The sequence below is a fragment of the Anthonomus grandis genome, chromosome 10 (assembly GCF_022605725.1).
Source record: "Anthonomus grandis grandis chromosome 10, icAntGran1.3, whole genome shotgun sequence".
Lineage (NCBI taxonomy): Eukaryota > Metazoa > Arthropoda > Insecta > Coleoptera > Curculionidae > Anthonomus > Anthonomus grandis.
The window spans coordinates 24,108,422-24,128,118 of NC_065555.1; the positions used below are offsets into that span (position 1 = coordinate 24,108,422).

The following is a 19,697-nucleotide window of genomic DNA, read 5'->3' on the forward strand; positions in this document are numbered from 1 at the left end:
GGATATTTGCATCTTTGCCTTTCATTATACCATAATGGAAGATGATCATATCTATCTATTCTAACATCTTGCATTGGAAAATCGGTTGCTGTGCTCCTTCTTTTTTTGTTTTGCAAATTTTCCATAGCTTGGACGACCCCGCTTTCTAGTAGAATCAACTTTATTAACTTTGCACAAACACTCTGCTACTGCCATTTTAAAATCTGCCAGAGCTAAATTATGCTCATTGCCACCTCTTTTTCAAAGAATCCATGCATTGACAGTCATTAAATCAATAATATTAAAGAATATACGCATAGACCATTTCTTGGATCTGAGTTTGATCCTATAGTATCCTAGCATCGAATCCAGGAGGTCGACACCTCCCATATACTGATTGTAGATCGTTACAGCTCTTAAACATGGAAACATTATATGTGTCTTATCCTTTTTTGAAAATCGTTTCACCTCGTCTGTTAGCATACTTCCAGCATATGTTAATAAAAGGTTGACTAATTTGTTATCAGACCATGCAACAACAGAAAGTTTGGTACCATCATTTGTGGCATCTTTCTCTACCATAGCTCCTCAGCTGTTCTTTTTTAGTTCAGACTCTTTTGGCATATTACTATTTGGCACTCTATTTATTCTGACTGTTCCTAGTGGTAGCAGACCCTGTTTCGTAAGATAAATTTGCAATGGAGCGGTATTGAACCAATTATCGAAAAATGTCTTATGATTTATATGTCTGGGTAATGTTTGTGTTAGCCGCAAAACCACGTTTGAACTCACCCCCAGATCAAGAAAACCATCGGGTAAAATATTGGTTTGACTTCCAGCAAAAATTTCATAATCGTAGGGAAATCCGCTGACTTCACTAAGAACAAACGCCTTATATCCCCATTTTTGGGGTTTTTGCGGACTGTATTGTTTTTCAGACGAACGCGCTTTTGTAGGAATTATCCGCTCATCTATAGCTAAAAACTCCTCTTTTGAGTAGCTGCTCTCGTAGTTTACTTAGAAGCGGCCGGATTTTGAAAAGTTTATCATGACCAGGATTATCAGCAGCAATAGTATCGCTATTGTTCGCGAAATGTAAAAAACGTTTTATTTCCTCCCATCTGTTACACGACATAACATCTGATATTAAAATTGGTGACTCAGGCTGGAGTTCCAATAACTTCTAGCGTTTTTTCAATTGCACTATTGGCATATAAATACAGGTTCGTATGAACTGTTCTAGCTCATTTTCAGTAAGATCTAAAGGTTTTTGAGGTCTTTTTTCTACTAAATATAATATAGTTTGTTAAACTATACCATTGATGATTTCATCTGTTCAAAAAAAAATTGAAAAATGCGTAAGGGGAATCTGCTTGCTGCAATTCAGGTGGCAGGTTAGTAGAACCGAGAAATTTTATATGTTACCAAATGACCTCGCTTCCAAGTTGGATAATTTTTACCTCTATTCTTTATTAGACTACGCCGTAATTCGTTCAAGGAAATATTATCTTCGCTGTCTGAATCTGTTTCTGGGATAACCATTTTTAATTTAATATTTTCTATTGTATCGTCTTCAGAGTCTGACTCTGGGGCTAATATAATAGCAGGAATATCATCATCTGATAGTCCTTCGCCTGCACTACCATCAGGTATATCCATAACCACAAGTTTTTTTGAGCCATAGAAGTTTTTCGGATCCATTTTTCTAAAATACCAGGAAAATTAAAATCCTACTTATTTCAGAAAGCATGTTGTCCCATATATTTCCATGACAGTTTTGCACAAAATATGGCACAAACAATTTTTTAGTAAAAAAATACCAAAATATAAGGAAATACTTACGGGATCACTTTCTTAAAGGCCTCACCTTTATTGTGGATATTTTTTTTTGAATAAAAATATTCAATAGAAACTCCGATGATTAAAGATCAAATTTCACTATTCTTAGAAGCACCTGGCAATACAACGGCCATTCAAAATTTCATAAAACTTCAACTTGCTGTATTGAGATGGCGTCACATGACCGGTTATATGAAATTTGTGCCATATATGAACATATCATGCATAAATACTTTAGATTGAGATTTGCTTTATAAGGATGAGGCTTAGGAACAGTAATTGTGCCATATACGACCCACTATGCGGTAAGGGGAGTAAAACATTTTTTTTTGTAAGATTAACAATAATTTTTTTTTTTTTTAATTTATTTTTATTTAATATGATCAGGTTTATAGGTGTTCATAAATGATATTTAAAATTGCTTTAAAATTACTTCAATAAGAAAAAAAAATTAAAAAAAAAACAAATGTTTTCTCACTGATGGCCGGCAGTCTCAAACCTTTTGTTTGGTTAATTTAGTTTCTAAAGCTTTGTTTAAAGTAATTATTTTTCTTGATACAATAAAGCTTATTTGGCTTGGCTTGATTTGTTTGTGTGGCTAAACAACATAAATGTTAAGTTACGGTTCCACGGAAAAGGATGACCACGGATGACTCCTCCAGTAGTGCACTGATAAATCGGATAATAGCAAGCTTAGCGTATTTCTTCTTAACATTCAGTCCTTAAGACACAAAACTAATGAATTATTTCTTTTAATAGAAGAGCTAAATTTTCCAGAAATGGTTGCTATAACCGAACACTGGCTAAACATTGATGAACCTGTTTTTGTTCAAAATACACTACAATAGCAAGATTTAATAGAACTAATTTATCTCATGGGGCACTATGATTATGTCTATAATCAACGATTTTTCACCGGTAACTAAGTTTGATAACTTTTTATCAGTTATCTGAATTTTCCATAGTTTACCATAATACATACGACCTCTATATTATTTGTGTATATAGAACACCTGACGCTGACTTACAGACTTTCCTTCAAAAACTACTAAGCTTGCTAGAATCCTTGCCCTTAAAAGGTAAATTAATTTTGTGTGGCGACCTTAATATTGATTTTTCCAGTGTGTGTGCTGCTCAAGAATGTCTTCACTCTATTTTCGTCTCAATGGGTATAGTAATGCATATTAACTTTCCTACCAGAATAACTAGAAATAGTTCTATAAGTACCATCGACTATGTCGTGTCATCTTTTGCTCCTGAATTCGTAGATTGTACGGTTTTTAATTACGGATTTTCTGATCATGAAGCTGCATTAACTAAATTTTCCATAAATTCCAAAGGCAAAAACACGTTAATTAGGCCGTGTTTTTGGCAAAAATAATTTCTTTCGATTCAAGAACTTATGCCAAACGGCTAATTGGGATTTTCTTTCTGACGATATAGATAGTGATGCAGATCAAGTATTGCAGATAAGTCGTTTCCTCTTAGACCTATAAAAATTAAACATAATAAGCCACTAAAGGCTAACGTGTTTCTGCAAAAAACATGCGCTCATTATCACACCTGGAAAAATTTACAGACAGCGTATTTTTTCATAACTATGTCAAGCTTTATAGAAAAATGTACCATAAGACTATAAAAGCTGCAAAAGATATTTATTATAATAAAAGGATGATCGAATCAAGTAATGTTGCCAAAGAAACATGGTATATTGTAAATAAATTAAGAAATAAGACTTCTTCATCTAGCACTATCCCTACTTCACCTGAGGACCTTAATCACTACTTTGTTAATGTAGCTAAAAATCTAATGGCTACCAACACCTTCTCACGATCCTCGTTCATATCTCCCAAATGAAAATTTACACAGCTTCTTTTTTACCCCCATTGTATCAACAGAGCTTCAAACTGCAATAAATGAAATAAAATACTATTTCTAATGACTGCACGATTTAATTACCATTAAATCGTGGTGCGATTCTAATCTTCTGTTCCTAAATGTTTCAAAAACTAAAGTCTTATCATATAAAACTACTATTCAACCCTTTGTACTTAACAACACCAGTTTGGACGTCGTTGAATCTGTGAAGTTCATGGGACTTAATGTTGACTACTCCCTAAAATGGGACTTGCATATTGATGCTTTATATAAAAAATTTAAGTTCAGCATGTTTTTCCTTAAGATCAGTTTCCAGGGATTTAAGTTTTCAAACATCAAGAACAGTTTATTATGCCCTTTTTAAATCACATCTACGTTACGCTCTTCCATTCTGGGGCACATGCGGTGTGATTCAATTTGAGCGCATCTTTAAACTCCAAAAGAGAGCAGTTCGGTATCTGCTTGGACTTAATAGCAGAGCTCACTGTCAATAAATCTTTAAAAAATACAAGATACTTACTCTTCCCTCTTTATTCATATTGGAATCTATTTGCTTAGTACGCAAACATAAGTCAGAAATGCCAAGTAGGCCGTCTCACAATTATTCACTTCGCAACGCAGTGCATGATCTTTATCTGCAAACCCCTCGGTCCGAGTTAGTAAAAAGCTCTATTCTATACAGAACCAAAAAGATGCATAATCATTTGCCTTTGGAAATTAAATCAATTACTTCTTTTCCTCGATTTCATAATGCTTTGAAGGCGTACTTTCTGGAAAAAGCCTTGTACTCAGTGGAGGATTTTTTTCTAGGATAACTTTTTGGGTATCACACACACAGTGGCTCTTTTTATATCTTAAAATAGAGAATATATTAGTGTTTTTTTTAGTAAATAAATTGCACTTTCATTCTGTATTTAATTAATTTACTGTTATTGACTATTGTGTTTATTTTTATTGACATTTTATACATCATGATGTATATTGACCCGGTACATTGTTTTTGTACAGTTTTGCATGTAATTATTTTGTTTTTATATGTTTTTTTTTATTAGCTTTGTCTACAAAATTTTGTAATTTTTTGACAATAAAGCATGTGATTGATTGATTGAAGGCTTTAAAAAAATATATATTTCACAATATTGTTGAGTTGATTTTATTTACTAAATTACTGGCTATATTTATAGTATGCAACCTATAGTTATACTATATAAAATAATGACAAAGCATTATTTGGCGTAATACAATATTGATAAAGTGAAACATAGGTGTTATGACAAGCCATAAAAAGTTATGTGTTATAACTGTGTTTTTCTTTTCAGTTTTTTTACTTTAAATACAATTTGACGTACTTTAACTAAAAAAATTTAGGAAACTAAGAAGTTCTTTTAAAATTCAAATTGAAGTCCAAACCATTAACAAACGTACACAATTTTGTTTCTATATGTTACCAATAAATAGCAAAAGTGACAAAGACGTCTACTTTCATTATATTCTTACCCTAAGATCTACCTTAATAATTATATATTTCTTATAATAGGGCTCAATTATAAATTTTAATATTTTTTTTAGGAAAGGACGATATGCAGATGTGCGAACTTTCCTTAGAGGAGACCGGGCTTACAAGAAAAAGAGGAGCAGAAATTTTAGAAAATGAGTTCAACAAGGAATGGGAGAAGAACGGCGGAGGAACTTACGTTCGGCCAGGGGATAGAAAGCAATAAATAATTTTATAGTTCCAAATTGAAAAACATTTTTTTTTAATGTTTTGTCCTTTTTGCTTTTGGTATTTTGGTTTATAGTTTGGTATATAGATTTAACTTCTACTTAAACTTTAATTATTTGGAATTACTGTAGAAAGAAATCAACTTTTCTTATTTCTCAGTATTAAAAAGTTAATTTAATCGAAATTGCTGGTGGTAAAAGTAAAAGTAAAAGCTTTGGAAATAAGAACTTAATAAGACCTTAAAATTGTTATTTATAATAATATATGCATTTAAGTACATTATAGGAAATCTGGTAAACAAGTTAAAAAAATTGTTAAATGATAACTACAGTTGTGAGAACGATTGTTAAAATTACTACCTTTACTTTAACGGTATTATTGTTTAGATATGTAAGAATCTTTATTAATTTTTTGATTTTATGAAATAAGTCTAAACAGTTAGAGTTTGTTAATAGTCTTTATGAAAGTACTATATAATTTATTTCATGTTGTGAAGATGATTAGGTACTAATTGGAATCAAAATAAGCTTTACAGTATTAAATGTCATTTATTGCAAAAGTATGAAATAAAATTTAATCAGATACTTAGCATTTTCATTTCTATATACAGCGTGGGCAAATAAGCGAGGTAAGTGGCTATATCTCAGACATGGAAATATGGCAACAATGTTTTTTTTTAATTATTATAAAGGTGGCTATGAGAAAATTCTGGAAACTATTTTCAAGTTCCGTATTTCATCCACTGCTAGAGAGCATACCTAAAAATCAAATAAGAAAAACGTCTTTTTTCCGAAAACTTGTATATTAATCTATACTTTTGATAGTACTGCTAGAAAGCATATACAGATATAATCATTCAAACCTCGCCTATAGGAAATAGTCTATGAGCGTAAGCGAGAGGGGACATAAGGAGTCCGCATGAGACAGACAGAGGGCACAATACATGCCCTTTCCAAATTAATACGTTTGGCAACACTGATATTTCTCCGCTCGTTCATCGAAAAACGAGACAATTCTTATCCCCACCACACTGCACCGCCAATATGAGATTGCATTTTAAACGTTTAACGTTATTTTTATTTCTAGCTTCCTGCTTAATTAGCAAAGATTAAATTTAAAACCGCTCGCTATTTTCTTGTTAAAATGTGTTCTCTTGAGGAAAAAAGGCCAATTATTAAGTGGTATTATACCGGCAGTTCTGTCAATGAAATATCAGGCAGAATTGCATTCACGTTCGAAAACCGGCCCATTCCCTTACGCAGCACAGTTTTTGCAATTATGCATAGGTTTGAGACCTTTGGGTGCTTGAAAAATTACAGGAAATGCTCACCAATGAGCAACCGCCTGTTGTTAGACCGCTAGGCGAAGAAAGAGAGCTTCGAGAGGTTAATGTTTGTGCTGTTGCTGAAATGAACTTTCCTTGCAATAGTACAACCATTGCCAAAGAAACGGGTATTGAGCCTTTAAGGGTTAGAAGAATTTTAAAATGAAATAAATACAAGTGCTATAAGTTGCAAAAAACCCAACAAATTTTCCCACAGGACCATGAGAGACGGATGGAGTTTTGCCATGAAGTATTGGAAAAGGCAAATCGGGACGAAATGTTTATTAGTAACATTTTGTTTTCAGATGAGTCCTCTTTCTCTATTTGCGGTAAACATAATCCGTTCATTACAGTGGGTTAATCGAGGGAAAATAGGCACATAAGCATACCAACACGTACACAATGCCCTCAAAAGGTTAATGTATGGGCTAGTATTTTAGGTGACTCAATTATAGGCACTTTTTTATCGATGGAAACCTTAATGCCAACAAATACCTTAATCTTTTGAGGGATGAAGTTCTTCCTGCTATTCGAGGGCTCAATATCAATTTAGAACAAGTTTTTTAGCCCCCAATGATTTTTTTCTTTGGGGATACCTAAAAAAACAAATTTATAGGCACGAAAATGAACGGGCTACTAATTTAGAGGAGCTTTGTGTTAAAATTAGGCAAGCATTTAATACTACTATCTCCATTGAAATGTTGTCGAACACGAAAAGATCGTTTTACGATTGATTGACGTACTGCACTGCTAAACAGGGTGGCCTTTTTGAACCTGACATAAGATAATTTTAATTTTATTTAATATTATGAAATTAACTTAATTTATTTATTATTAAATTAATATTTCGTTAATTTATATTTATAACATTATTGCAGTCAGTTTTTAGTTTATTTTTTGCTGTCAGGACAGGCAGCAGCAAAGACTCAAACAAAACAATTTTTTTTTAATTTGCCACAGAGCAGTGCACAGAAAACAGACCAAGGATTTTCCTCTTTGTGTTCTGTGGTTTCGGGCTTCGGCGGGGTCCGCTGCTTCGAGTATGTTGTCACAACGTTGCCAGACCTACCGCGATATATATAGTTCCTATAGGCGAAGTTAGAATGATCATGTCTGTATATCATTTTGGTTTAAGGCTCATTGGCCTACGAACGATAGGTGTAGTATATAATAGTAGGGGTGGATAGGATAGCTATTGACAGTGTAATCATTAAAATCGGTGTAAGTTCTAATCCACTTATTCGACTTTAGCAATTCAAAATTTGTTTGCAAGATGGATGCAGCAGTCTTAAATGTCCGATCTTATTACTACTCTATAGTTCCTAATACTATAGTTCCTAATACTAGTTACTATATAGCGAATTATTTTTTTTACGCACCGAGTCAAAACATAAATACATGGTGTTACAAAATTTGGTTCAAATATTTTTATTTTTTTTTTCCTATAAACATGTGTCCTAAATAGCATCCCCTCAGAGCTACAGCCCGCGCAAATTGCTTGAAGAAAATCGATTATTTGGAACACTACTACAGTTATTCAGTAGTAACATCTTTTGAATATTTAATCAAGTAATTTTTTTGAGCTTTTAACATTTTCCGTCCCAAAAATGGTGTAAACTCAGATTCCGGAGGGCTTACCTCATATCTTACGTTTCTAAAAAACTAAGAAATATTTAGTTACCAATCAAAAAATCTAAAATTATGGTCTTGCATTTTTTCGTTACAATTAATTTGACTTGACAAAATTAAAGCAGTCACGGCCAACTTCGTTTTTTTCTAACATGATAGTTTAATCGGGTCTAATAATGCTCCTCTTTCATTTATCAGCGATTTTCTCAAAAATGGCTAAATCTATCTAAAAGATGCAAGAAACCGAAATTTTAGATTTTTTCATAGCTAACTGGATTTAACCTTTTCTCGTAACCTTTAAATAGACGCTTGATTATGAGACTTGGACTTTGAGTTTACTTTCTCCTCCCCTTTATTTAACTGGATTTAGGTGTTGCTAGATTTTTAATAATACGGGTTACCGGAAGGATAAATCTCCCTGAATCTTTCCCTAAAATTGAACTTACATAATTTTTGGGACAGAAAATGAAAAAGACCCCCAAAAAACGGGGACTTTCAGGAAAATTTCCAGGTGATTTGACGCATAACTGTAGCCACGATTTCAAAAAATTGATTTTCATCATTCAATTTGTGGGGGCTATAGCTCTGAGGGGGAGCATTTTAGGATACATGTTTATAGGAAAAAAGTCTTATTTTGACTCTATCAATACGTTCCAAAAATATGTGCACCGAATTTTATAACACCCTGTATAATGTAAAATATTTATATTGAAATTATAAGGAATGAATTACCCTTACATTATAAGGTTTAATTATTTAAATGCTATAGTTAGTTATAGTTACTATATTTATTTAAAAGGTTGCCGTATAGATATGACTTAGGTTCAAGGTGCCCGTTCTTAAATTGACATTATAGAAAATAAGTTAGCCTTGAAAACTGAATTTAAATTATAAGAGTCGACGTGATTTATTATTTTACAGGTTTAGGGTTGTTATAAGTAAATTGTGTTCGCGTTTCGTAAATTTTAAATACATTGTAAACATGATTTACTCAAATCAAGGAATGTCTTACTATATGCAATTGATGTAAGGGCTCGCAAACTGCAATTGCGCCGAAGCAAGACGGTTTTATGCTGATTGTTGCGGAACAGATATCGGCAGGGAAAAAATTATTTCAGAAAGTTCATTCTCGATTGTGTGAAAAAGGATGTTTAAAAACTTGGATGATGATGATTTAGAGGAGAGTGTGCTTGTGTGTTGATGGAAAACCCGGTATTATTTCTAAAAAAAATTGTTAAATGATAACTACAGTTGTGATAACTATTGTTGTCTTTTAATTTATTTCATGTTGTGAAGATGATTAGGTAGGTACTAATTGGAATCAAAATAAGCTTTACAGTATTAGATGTCATTTATTACAAAAGTATGAAATAAAATTTAATCAGATACTTAGCATTTTCATTCCTATATAGAGGGTGGGCAAATAAGCGGAGTTAGCGGCTATATCTCGGACATGGAAATCTGGCAACGAGGAGCTTAGAGGAAGAAACAAATTACATGAAAATCTGGCGAATTTAAGGGTATAATAATTTTATCCCTATTGTACCGCTTTTACCATTCGTGAAGTGAATTAAAATACTCGATGCACGCACAAAAATAGTCAACTAATCTAAGACTTAATTAGAGAAGAATGGATGAGATTTTTGGAATTAATCTAAGACTACTAGAAATATTTATTTACTACTATTTATGTATGATTTAAATGTCGCCTCAATATTCCCAACTGTGTGACAACTGGCCTCCCAGCAGCGACGCGGCTCCTTATATACTCAGCAGCCCACTGTTCCTGAAGATTCGCTAAACTTTTACGCGTCTCTACAGATTTCGTTCGATGTGTCCACTTGCCTCATTTTGGAATGACGAAGAACAGCTGGTATTCGCGGCGTTGCCTATATAATACAATCACTTTCTACGGAAAACCTCAGCTATTACTCCAGACATCCTCCAGCTACACATGTGCCAGAGCATACTCAGCTGGAGCAGTAAACAGGTCTTGTTGCACTTCACAATAAGGAGCCAGTCAGTTGAAGTACTTGAGCTTTATCCCTCGGCGTCTTTTGTATTGTAAAGAACATCGTTGATAGCTTCCAGCACTTTGTATTACTCATTCCAGGAAGTTTCGGTAATCATCTTCGTCCTTTTTTTACAGAATATACTGGCACAAAATGGTAAGCCGCCTCTGGTAAGACTAGCGCCACTGCTACGAAGGTAATCGTTCTTTTAGTTTAGCAAGTTATAATGTTCAGGAAAGACGTGCCTTGGCAGTTGATTCTCCGCACCTAACAAGCGAACTGAGGAAGACAGCGGCAAAGTAAGTCCGGACATAATAAGGCTTGAGGCGGCAAAGACAGCCTTCTTTGTAAATACAGATAATACTGCGTTAAACTCATCCCACTTAAAAATGATGTTAAGGTCGGCATTAGTTGTTACCTGACAACGCCTATGCCACTGGCTGTCAGCTGAAGTCATTGGGTTGGGTGACTTGAAGAAATATACTAATGTGCTGTCATTAGCAAAGCTGTAAATTCAATTACAAATTTTGTCGAGACAGTCGTTGATATATAACAGGAAGAGGGTAGGGATAAGATGCATCCCTAAGGGACACGAGTGGTAATTTGGTGGTAAGAGGTGTGTCCATCAACGACAACCTGGATCGATATGTTCTCGAGGAAGCTTCCAAGCCAAGCAACGAGAGTTGGTGACAAACTATAAAAATACAGTTTGTTTAAGAGGTTTTGATGCCAAATTCTATCGAATGCCCTTAAAATATCCATCGTAAATATTTACTCTGCTTTCTAATACAATATATATTATTGTATTAAAAAAAATACACTTTTTAATACAATAATATTTAAAAAGTGTGCGATGAAATAACGCCAGTAGGCCTTGTTAGTGTTTAAGTTTGAGAATTTTTTTAAGATCTCTATGATGGAAGACTATTTCTGGCATCGAAGAAGCCTTTCTTGGCAAAGTCGGCGGTGTTTTGCCTTGTGGGTCTACGGTAGAGCTGATGCGAACTTCTGACCCAGCAAACCAGCCTTTTCCTTTACAATGACCGCAATGGAATCATCTTTCCTAGTCAAGTGGAATTTTTGATTCATAGAAACCTTGTTCTTTTGTTACAGACTAGAAATCTGCTGGATCCATTTGGGCAATTGAGGAGTTTGTTCTTCACTTTCTCATTATATTTTTCTTTACAAATATCGATCATCTGCTTGCACGCATTTCTTAGGGCAACAAAATTGTCTTGGTGTTATTTGCAATAAGTAGTATTTTTGTTGTTGACTGCCTTCGTACAACTTCTATCGAACCACGGTTTGCTGTTTAAGAGCTTTTTAAAGTGTTCGGAATACAAGCAAAAATCACTTCAAAAATCCATCAAAAATCACCTCTGAAATTTTGCTTGCACACGCTGAAGAATCATTGGATTGGTCCTGATGAAACAGACATCATTCCAGGAAAACGAAGAGAGGAACTGTTTCAAATATCTTCAGTTGGCTAATCTATAGCGCCAAACTCTACGCGGCATGGGGATTCTGAGTTTTCAGGTGCATGCTTTTATGTTCGTGGTTAGACCTTTTATATTCCATAGACCCACTCTTAAATGTTTCACACCTGATGGACCCTCCATCCCGAGATCCGAGCGAAAGGCTATTTCATTTATTTTAACTCCGAAATATTTTGATCTAGGCACGATACACGAACTGTTTTCATGTACCTAGAGGAGAGGCTTCTCTGCTAGAGTCTTTTTCATTTGACTTTTAATTAATTCACAAAAAAACTCAGTTTGTAACCACCGTAATTCGATTTACTTATTGATTGTTAATAGTTAATATCTGGACAAAAAATAATTAAAATTCCTTGAAAATTTCACGGGCATTATATCGATTAAATAACAGCGGGCGCGGACTATGAGTAGGTTGCTGGTAAACAACATATGCTGCGTTCGCGTTTTGCTGGATTTCGAACGGACGCTAGCTTAAAGGGTGTCGCCCACTAGAGCGGAGCGTGCCGGAGTGCATGGCAGCGCGGCGGAGCGCATTTTCTTGCCCATACGCACATAGAGCGCGCTAAACCGAAGCGACGCGGAGCGGCTAGCTGAGTTTCTTCAGTTTGTACAATGCTGTCCTCCGATGAGGAAGAGGTATTTATAATTTCTGCTTTGTGCGAAGAAGCAGAAAAAAAACAAAAAAGAAAAAGAAAATGTGGATACATAATATATGTAAAAAACGTAAGACTGAGGGTGAATTCTATACTTTATTTCCTGATCTAATAGAAGACGAATTTAAATTTCATCAGTATTTCCGAATGACGCATGGACAATTCATGAAATTATTAGGTTACCTAAAACCAGAAATAGAAAGACAAAATACGTCATTTCGTCAAGCTATAGGTCCAGAAGAAAGGTTAGCTGTATGCTTAAGGTTAATTACATTAAAAAATAGGTAATTTAAGTGGTTTAATAGAAAAAAAAGTAAAACTTTAATTTAACAGATAATTAAAGCAAGTTAAAGGCAACCTTCTAAAATAATTGTTGTATAAATAACATAGTATAAATGTTGATTCTCATACAAAAAATATTACAAAAAAAGTACACGTCTAATATGCAAAAAAACTCAAAAAATACATTTTCTAAATTATAATAAAAAAATAAAATTAAAAGTTTTCCTAATTATTTTTATAAGTGTTCAGGCAATTAGTGTGAATCATCTAAATTATGTAAATTGGTAAGATACTCGGAAAATTGTGGGGCCTGTGTCTGTTGACATGATGATGATGGTTGAGTGTAGGAATAGTATTGATGGTTTATGTCTGGTGATGTTTGAGGTATTGCGAATAGCACAGAATCTTGAAAGTTATTTGAATGCTGACGAGATGTTCGTGATAAAGATGAGAGTGGATATGGTGGATATTTAGCTCTATTTGATTATACAAGGTGTCTTTCAGATAAAGCTGCTAATTCAGCTTCATTAACAGCTTTAAAAACTTTCCATTTTCCGACATTTCTGTATTTTTTTCTTAGGGGCTGATGAGGTCGATGTAGTCGATGGAGTGGGCGGTGGTGAACTTATATTGGAGTAAGAATCCTCTTCACTTGAATTTCCAGTTTCTTCCTCTGTTATTTGTATGTTTGAGGTTTGAGGTCTTTTAGTGATATGTGGAAGAAGGAAAGACATCTGTTGTTCAAGCTTCCAGGGCCTATTTTTTTTTGCAGCATCCCCACTCTTTGTTTTACGACCTTTAATGGCTTTGCGAAAATTGTCTCTTAGTTTTTTCCATTTATCTTTACATTTTGAAGCTGAAATATAAAAATTTTCTTTTCAGATTCTTGGCTACAGGAGATTCATTTAGATCAATTGCATTTTCGTATCGCTTAGGAGAAAGCACTGTTAGAGAAATTGTATATTCAACTTGTGACATAATTTGGACTAAAGTACGCAATATTGTCATGCCAAACCCAATAAAGGAAACATGGAAAATGGTTGAAAAAGACTTTTACGAACTATGGAATTTCCCCAATTGCATCGGTGCCATCGACGGCAAACATGTTATTATTGAAGCACCTGCCAATAATGGTTCGCTATATTTTAACTACAAAAAGACGTTTAGTGTCATTCTACTGGCATTAGTAGATGCCAATTATCGTTTTATATGTGTAGATGTAGGTGCCTATAGAAAGAACAGTGATGGAGGAATATTTGCTTCTCCTAATATGGGAAAAGCACTGTTGCAGAACTCTTTTAATATACCTCCTGATAAAAGTCTTCCAGGAACCAATATCATTGTGCCTCACGTAATTGTAGGCGATGAAGCATTCCCTCTAAACAAGCATTCATTGCGACCGTTTCCTGGTTCACAAATTAAAGACAATATATCAAAAAAAACTTTTAATTATCGCTTGAGCCGAGCCAGAAGGTTATCTGAAAATGTTTTTGGAATTTTGACACAAGTATTCAGGATTTATCAAAGGAGATTAAAAATGAGCCCCGAACATGTGGACAAAGTTATTTTAGCGACCTGTTGTTTACATAATTTTTTAAGGCTTTCTTTAATTTCATTGGAATCAGTTGACAATAACCTTAACAATGATAATCTTCAAAATTTACGACGAGTAGGAGGAAATGCAACGATGGAGGATATGTCTGTTAGGGATATATTTGCAAATTATTTTTCTTCCCCCGAGGGTACAGTTCCTTGGCAAAATGCAATGATAAACAGAGGAATAATGGATTAAGAACATACTGACAATAAAATGTGTATTTAGTTATAGTATAAGATCCGAAACTAAGATCGATCTTAATCAATATGTAGGATAGCCTTGACCTGATATCATTTGCCAACCCATCCTCGATTTATTTTTTCATAAAAAAACCTTTCATTACGTCGCTACGTATCGCACATTAGCCAGCGCGCGGCGTAGCACCGCAATCGGCAGCGTACGGCAGCGGAAAAATATACCTAACATAGAATTCCGGTCGCTTCGTTGCGCTGCCGATCGGTGCTCTTCCGACAAATGAGCGGACTCCCATTTAGAACAATGTATTATAAAAAGTACTTTCCGGCGCGCTGCCATACCCTCCGGCGCGCTCCGCTCTAGTGGGCGACACCCTTTACACACATTTTTGCGGCGTTTACTTGTTCGAACAAGCGAAAAATTTGCCAGATTGAAACGATATACTTAATTACACATTTTTAATATTTTCTTAAAAAAATGGGAGGGAAAAAGGTTAGTTTTGGTATCCAATACTCAATAGATACTACCACAGATCTAAGAACACAACAAATAAATAATAAATATTCGCGTAGTGTATATTTATCTGTGATACTACTAATAGTAGAGCCGCATAGGGCGAAAAAAAGTGGTTCGCGTGCCAAACGGTGATGAAAGCAAACAACATATAGAGGTTAGTTAGTATTAAGTTACTGATTACAAAAAATAATGTTGCCCTTCCCCACCCCCGCGTCTCTCATCCCCCAACCCCTAAAATATATATTTTTTTAATTGTTAATATCTCGGATATCAATAGAGATAGAATAAAAAAAAATTCTCTGTTATTTTCACAAGTGCGAGGGGCATAACAAATGTTATATTGACTGAATCAATATCACGAAAACTAAATGAGATATATAAAAATATAGTGTATGATTATTTATTACACATTTTTCTTTTGTAAATATTTTGAAAACAAGTGACCTTCTCGGAAAAAAGGTTAAAATAAAAGTTCTTGCAAATTTCATAAGCTTTTTAGAAATGTATATTAATGGGGGTTAAATCACTTCCTCCCCTACAAATTTTCAAAATGTAAACTCGCTGTTGGTCGGTAAAAGGGGTGTTACATAAAGGTGGCACAAACAATATATTATACCTACCTAATTATATAATGGCTAACAAATTAAAAACCTTTTTTAAACCCACCCCTCGCTCCAACCCCCAACTCCCAGCCCCAACTTGAATTTTTTTTTGCAAATAAGAACAAAGAAAAAAGCTCGTATTTCGCGAATACGAGCAGGTCTCTATTTTTAATTTCATAATAAATATATGATCAAAGAAAAATAATTATTAGAAAATCTAGGCACCGTACAAATAACTCATAGTAGTTTCATTTTCCCGAAACACTTTACATTTTTCACATCAGCAGCACAAACAGCAGCTGGAAAGTGAGCAGCTCCCTCCAACCCAAAGTTCACTATTACCAGCTTTACGAAGAGCCCGATTACAGGCATATATTTGGATAAATGCCCATAAAAAAACTCAAGTAGAATTAGAACCAACCGAGTATAGCTGGCGAAAAGAAGAGAATGTGTTTCTACCAGTTCTCTCTGATCTACCAAATGTTGCGCCAAATGAAATTTTAAATTTAATCTCATGTGCCTGCAAAAAAAATAGATGCACCGCAAAACAGTGCAAGTGTGTTCAAAATAAACTTCAATGCACGGAGAGTTGTATGTGTGTGGACGAACTCTGTGAGAACTACAACTCTTTTGAAAATGAGAGTTCTGATGATGAATATTTTTTTTTTACCTGTAAAGTAATTTTTAGTTTTTTATGTGCAATTTATTATACCAATCTGTACTTATTAAAGTAATAAATAAATGTGTTTTTTTTTATTAAAAAAAAAGAGTCGGGGGGAGGTGGTATTAGTTTGGGTTAAAGGGGAGTTAGGTTTCTCGGTTTCTAATTCAACCACAAAAAAATTAAATTGCCTACATCAATAGTTTCCGAGATTTAAAAAGTTTACCCCTTTGGGGGGAGTGGAAGTGAGTCAAACGTAGATGGAGGGGAAAATATGTATAAAATTATATTTTTACTATCCTAAATAATAAATAAACAAAATTTCTATAAAAAGGTCGGTACATTATACTAAGTATTTTGTTAAATCTAGTGTGTGAATATATTTTTTTTGGTTTTATAATCGATTTTTTTTTTGAGGGGACGGGTTAACGTAATCTAAACAATATGCACCTTTTTAAAAAGCTTAAGAAATTTGCATAATAAAATAGTTGAAGTTTTTTTTGTAGGATGAAATGCTAAAAAAATATTTGAAAAAAAACTTAAATTTCCAGCAAAAAAACATACAAATTTGAATATAGCTCCTTTAGTTTTTGAGATATGAAAATATTTCTAATGACCTTTTTCTTTCTACAAGTACTTGTGAATATAACAGTAAAAAACAAACATAACAGTGGTTGTTCTCGTCCTTTCCTATCCTACGGGTTCCTTTCCTAGACCCTTTCCTACCCCTTGCCGGTGGTAACCGATCCTATTCACGCCGGTAACCAGGCCGGATGCATCGCCGGGGAGGCGACATCGTGCATTGAAAAGTTTCGATTGTAATTGATAATTTAATATAGTGAAAGTGTCGATTCGGGAACAGGGTACATCAATTGAGCCATCAATTGAACAAAACAACAACAACAATTTTGGTGATTTCATACCACAGAACACAAATATATAGAGAAGTGGTGGTTGCATACAAACTGATAGAAATTCTTCTGACAAGTCAGCTAGCATCCTCTCGCTTGGCAACGGAAACTGTTGTAACTAACTTGACAGTTTGACGTGGCTAATTGGACCAATCAAAATGGTAGAAAGGCGTGGCCAAATTAAGGCGGGAAATCAAATTTCATTTAATCTGACAATCTTAGAACATTGAAAGGCTAGAAGTAGCATGCCGTGGAACTATGGGCAGGTTTGTTTGCTTGCAACATCTCTGATGCAATGATGCCAAATGCTTATATAGAAATGGCAAAAATCACTTTATAATATCATAAAAATTTTCAGTTGTTTCCGAAGGCTCAAAACAATACTACTGCTCCCCTTTAATAAAATATCAAGCATTTTTTTTTAATAAATTTGATAAGATACTCTATATCGAAGTCAATATATGTTAAATAAATGAAAATAAAGTACGAAGCGAATGAAATGAAAATATATGATATGATATGAAAATACGTAGTAGAACCTGGCAACATGGTGTGAGGTACTGTTTACTTTAGTTCCAAAAAGTTGTGAAATATCCGGAGGAAACGGCTTAGAAAATTGTGTAACTTGTGTGTATTGATGATTTAGTGTTTATAGACAACGTGTGTATAAAGGTAACTTACAAATTTTAGTAATAATTTCGAAGTTGTGTGGGCTATTGTTTATAAATAATTGCTCTCGAGGCGCAACGTTGCCGGACGGAACAATAAAATATTCCTGATAGGAAAGGTTATTTGTAGACCGCGTAGGTGATGTCGGAGAACTGTGGCGTTTGTAAAAAAAAAGTTGCAGAAAATGAACAGGCTCTTTGCTGCGATGTCTGTGAAATTCGGTATCACAGAACATGTCTTAATATGACTAAAACAACCTATATGCGCTATGAAAAAAATGTAAATTCTGGATGGAAATGTGAAAAATGTAAAGATAAAAAGCAGGATAATAAGAAAGATGAATACACGATTGCAGATATTATGTCGAAACTAAACGAAATGGATGGAAAATATAACAAGCTATTTCAAAAGTATGAGGAGCAAATAAAAATAAATAATGAGCTTAAGGAGGAAATTCAAAGTATCAAAAAACAATTAAATAATAAAGAACAGCAAGAGTTAAATAATAATGTTATCATTCAAGGAATACCATATAAGGAAAATGAGAAACTAGAGGAAATTGTCGACAAATAAGCATCTGCATTAAATGTCCCACAAGTTCCCAACAGTATAAATAAAATTTATAGGTTGGGTTTTTCAAAAGACAACAAATCATCACCAATAAGAGTTAGTTTTAGAACAGGAGAAGATAAGAAAAAGTGGATGACAGCTAAGAAAACAAAAACATTAACAACACATGATTTAGAACGATATACTGATAAACGCGAAACAATTTACATAAACCATGATTTGACCAAATTTAATCTGGATCTTTTTAAAAGTGCTAAACGATTTAAACAAGAAAACAACTACAAGTACTTATGGATTAATGATGGGAAAATTATGCTGCGTAAAGATGATAATACTAAGGTTGAACTATTGCAGGACTCCAACGACTTAAAAAACTAATTATACCTCAAAATAAACTTAACATAATTTATTATAATATCCAAAGTCTCCGAAATAAGTTTGATGAATTCCAAGCCAGCATAAAAAGCATATCAAGCGATATCATTGTTCTTGTAGAAACATGGTTATATCCAAATGAAACACATTTTTATAATATCGATGGATATCAGGCAGTTCATTCCTGCAGGGACTCTAGGGGCGGGGGCGCGAGCATTTACATTAAGAATACAGTGCATTTTAACAAAATAGACTGCAGTGATCAAACAGAACCCTATAACTGGGTGTGTATAGAACTAGATAAACTTAAACTGAGTGCAATCTATAGACCTCCATGGTATTCACCAAATGAGTTCCTAGATAAGCTGGAATCTGTGATAAGTAAATATAGGTCTAATCATATTATTTTAGGTGACTTTAATATTAATCTTTTAGATCAAGACTCTATAATTACTAAAGACTATAAAAATATGGTTGCATTAAATAATTTTTGTTTTGTCAATGAGATTAGTCCTGCCAGCGCCACTCGAGTCTCACAAAGTAGAACAATAATAGATCATGTGATTTGTACTACTAATAAAAAAAATGAATGTGATATTAGTGTAGAAGATACTTCTTTATCTGATCATAGAAAAATTTGTTTAGAAATAAGCGCAAATATAAGGAAATTCAAGCCTGGAATATTTGTTCAACGTCCCGTACTAAATATTCAAAAATTTAAACAAAAACTCCAAGATAAGCTAATAGAAGAAAATATAGATTCATTTCAAAATTTAATTAACGTAA

At 33.8% G+C, this 19,697-nt stretch overlaps 1 protein-coding gene and 1 long non-coding RNA gene across 3 annotated transcripts in view; both read left to right on the forward strand.

Moving 5' to 3' along the window:
• LOC126741597 (myosin heavy chain 95F) overlaps positions 1 to 6,003 on the forward strand; it is a 205,661-nt gene extending 199,658 nt beyond the window's left edge. For both annotated transcript variants that reach the window (XM_050448084.1, XM_050448085.1), the window contains one exon: positions 5,266 to 6,003. In XM_050448084.1, the coding sequence (XP_050304041.1) occupies positions 5,266 to 5,417 (152 nt within the window). In that variant the 3' untranslated portion in view covers positions 5,418 to 6,003. The remainder of the gene's footprint in view (positions 1 to 5,265) is intronic.
• Positions 6,004 to 17,843: 11,840 nt separating this feature from the next.
• Positions 17,844 to 19,697, forward strand: part of LOC126741350 (uncharacterized) — a 34,543-nt gene continuing 32,689 nt past the window's right edge. The window contains exon 1 of the long non-coding RNA XR_007662176.1: positions 17,844 to 17,969. This is a non-coding gene — a long non-coding RNA (uncharacterized LOC126741350). The remainder of the gene's footprint in view (positions 17,970 to 19,697) is intronic.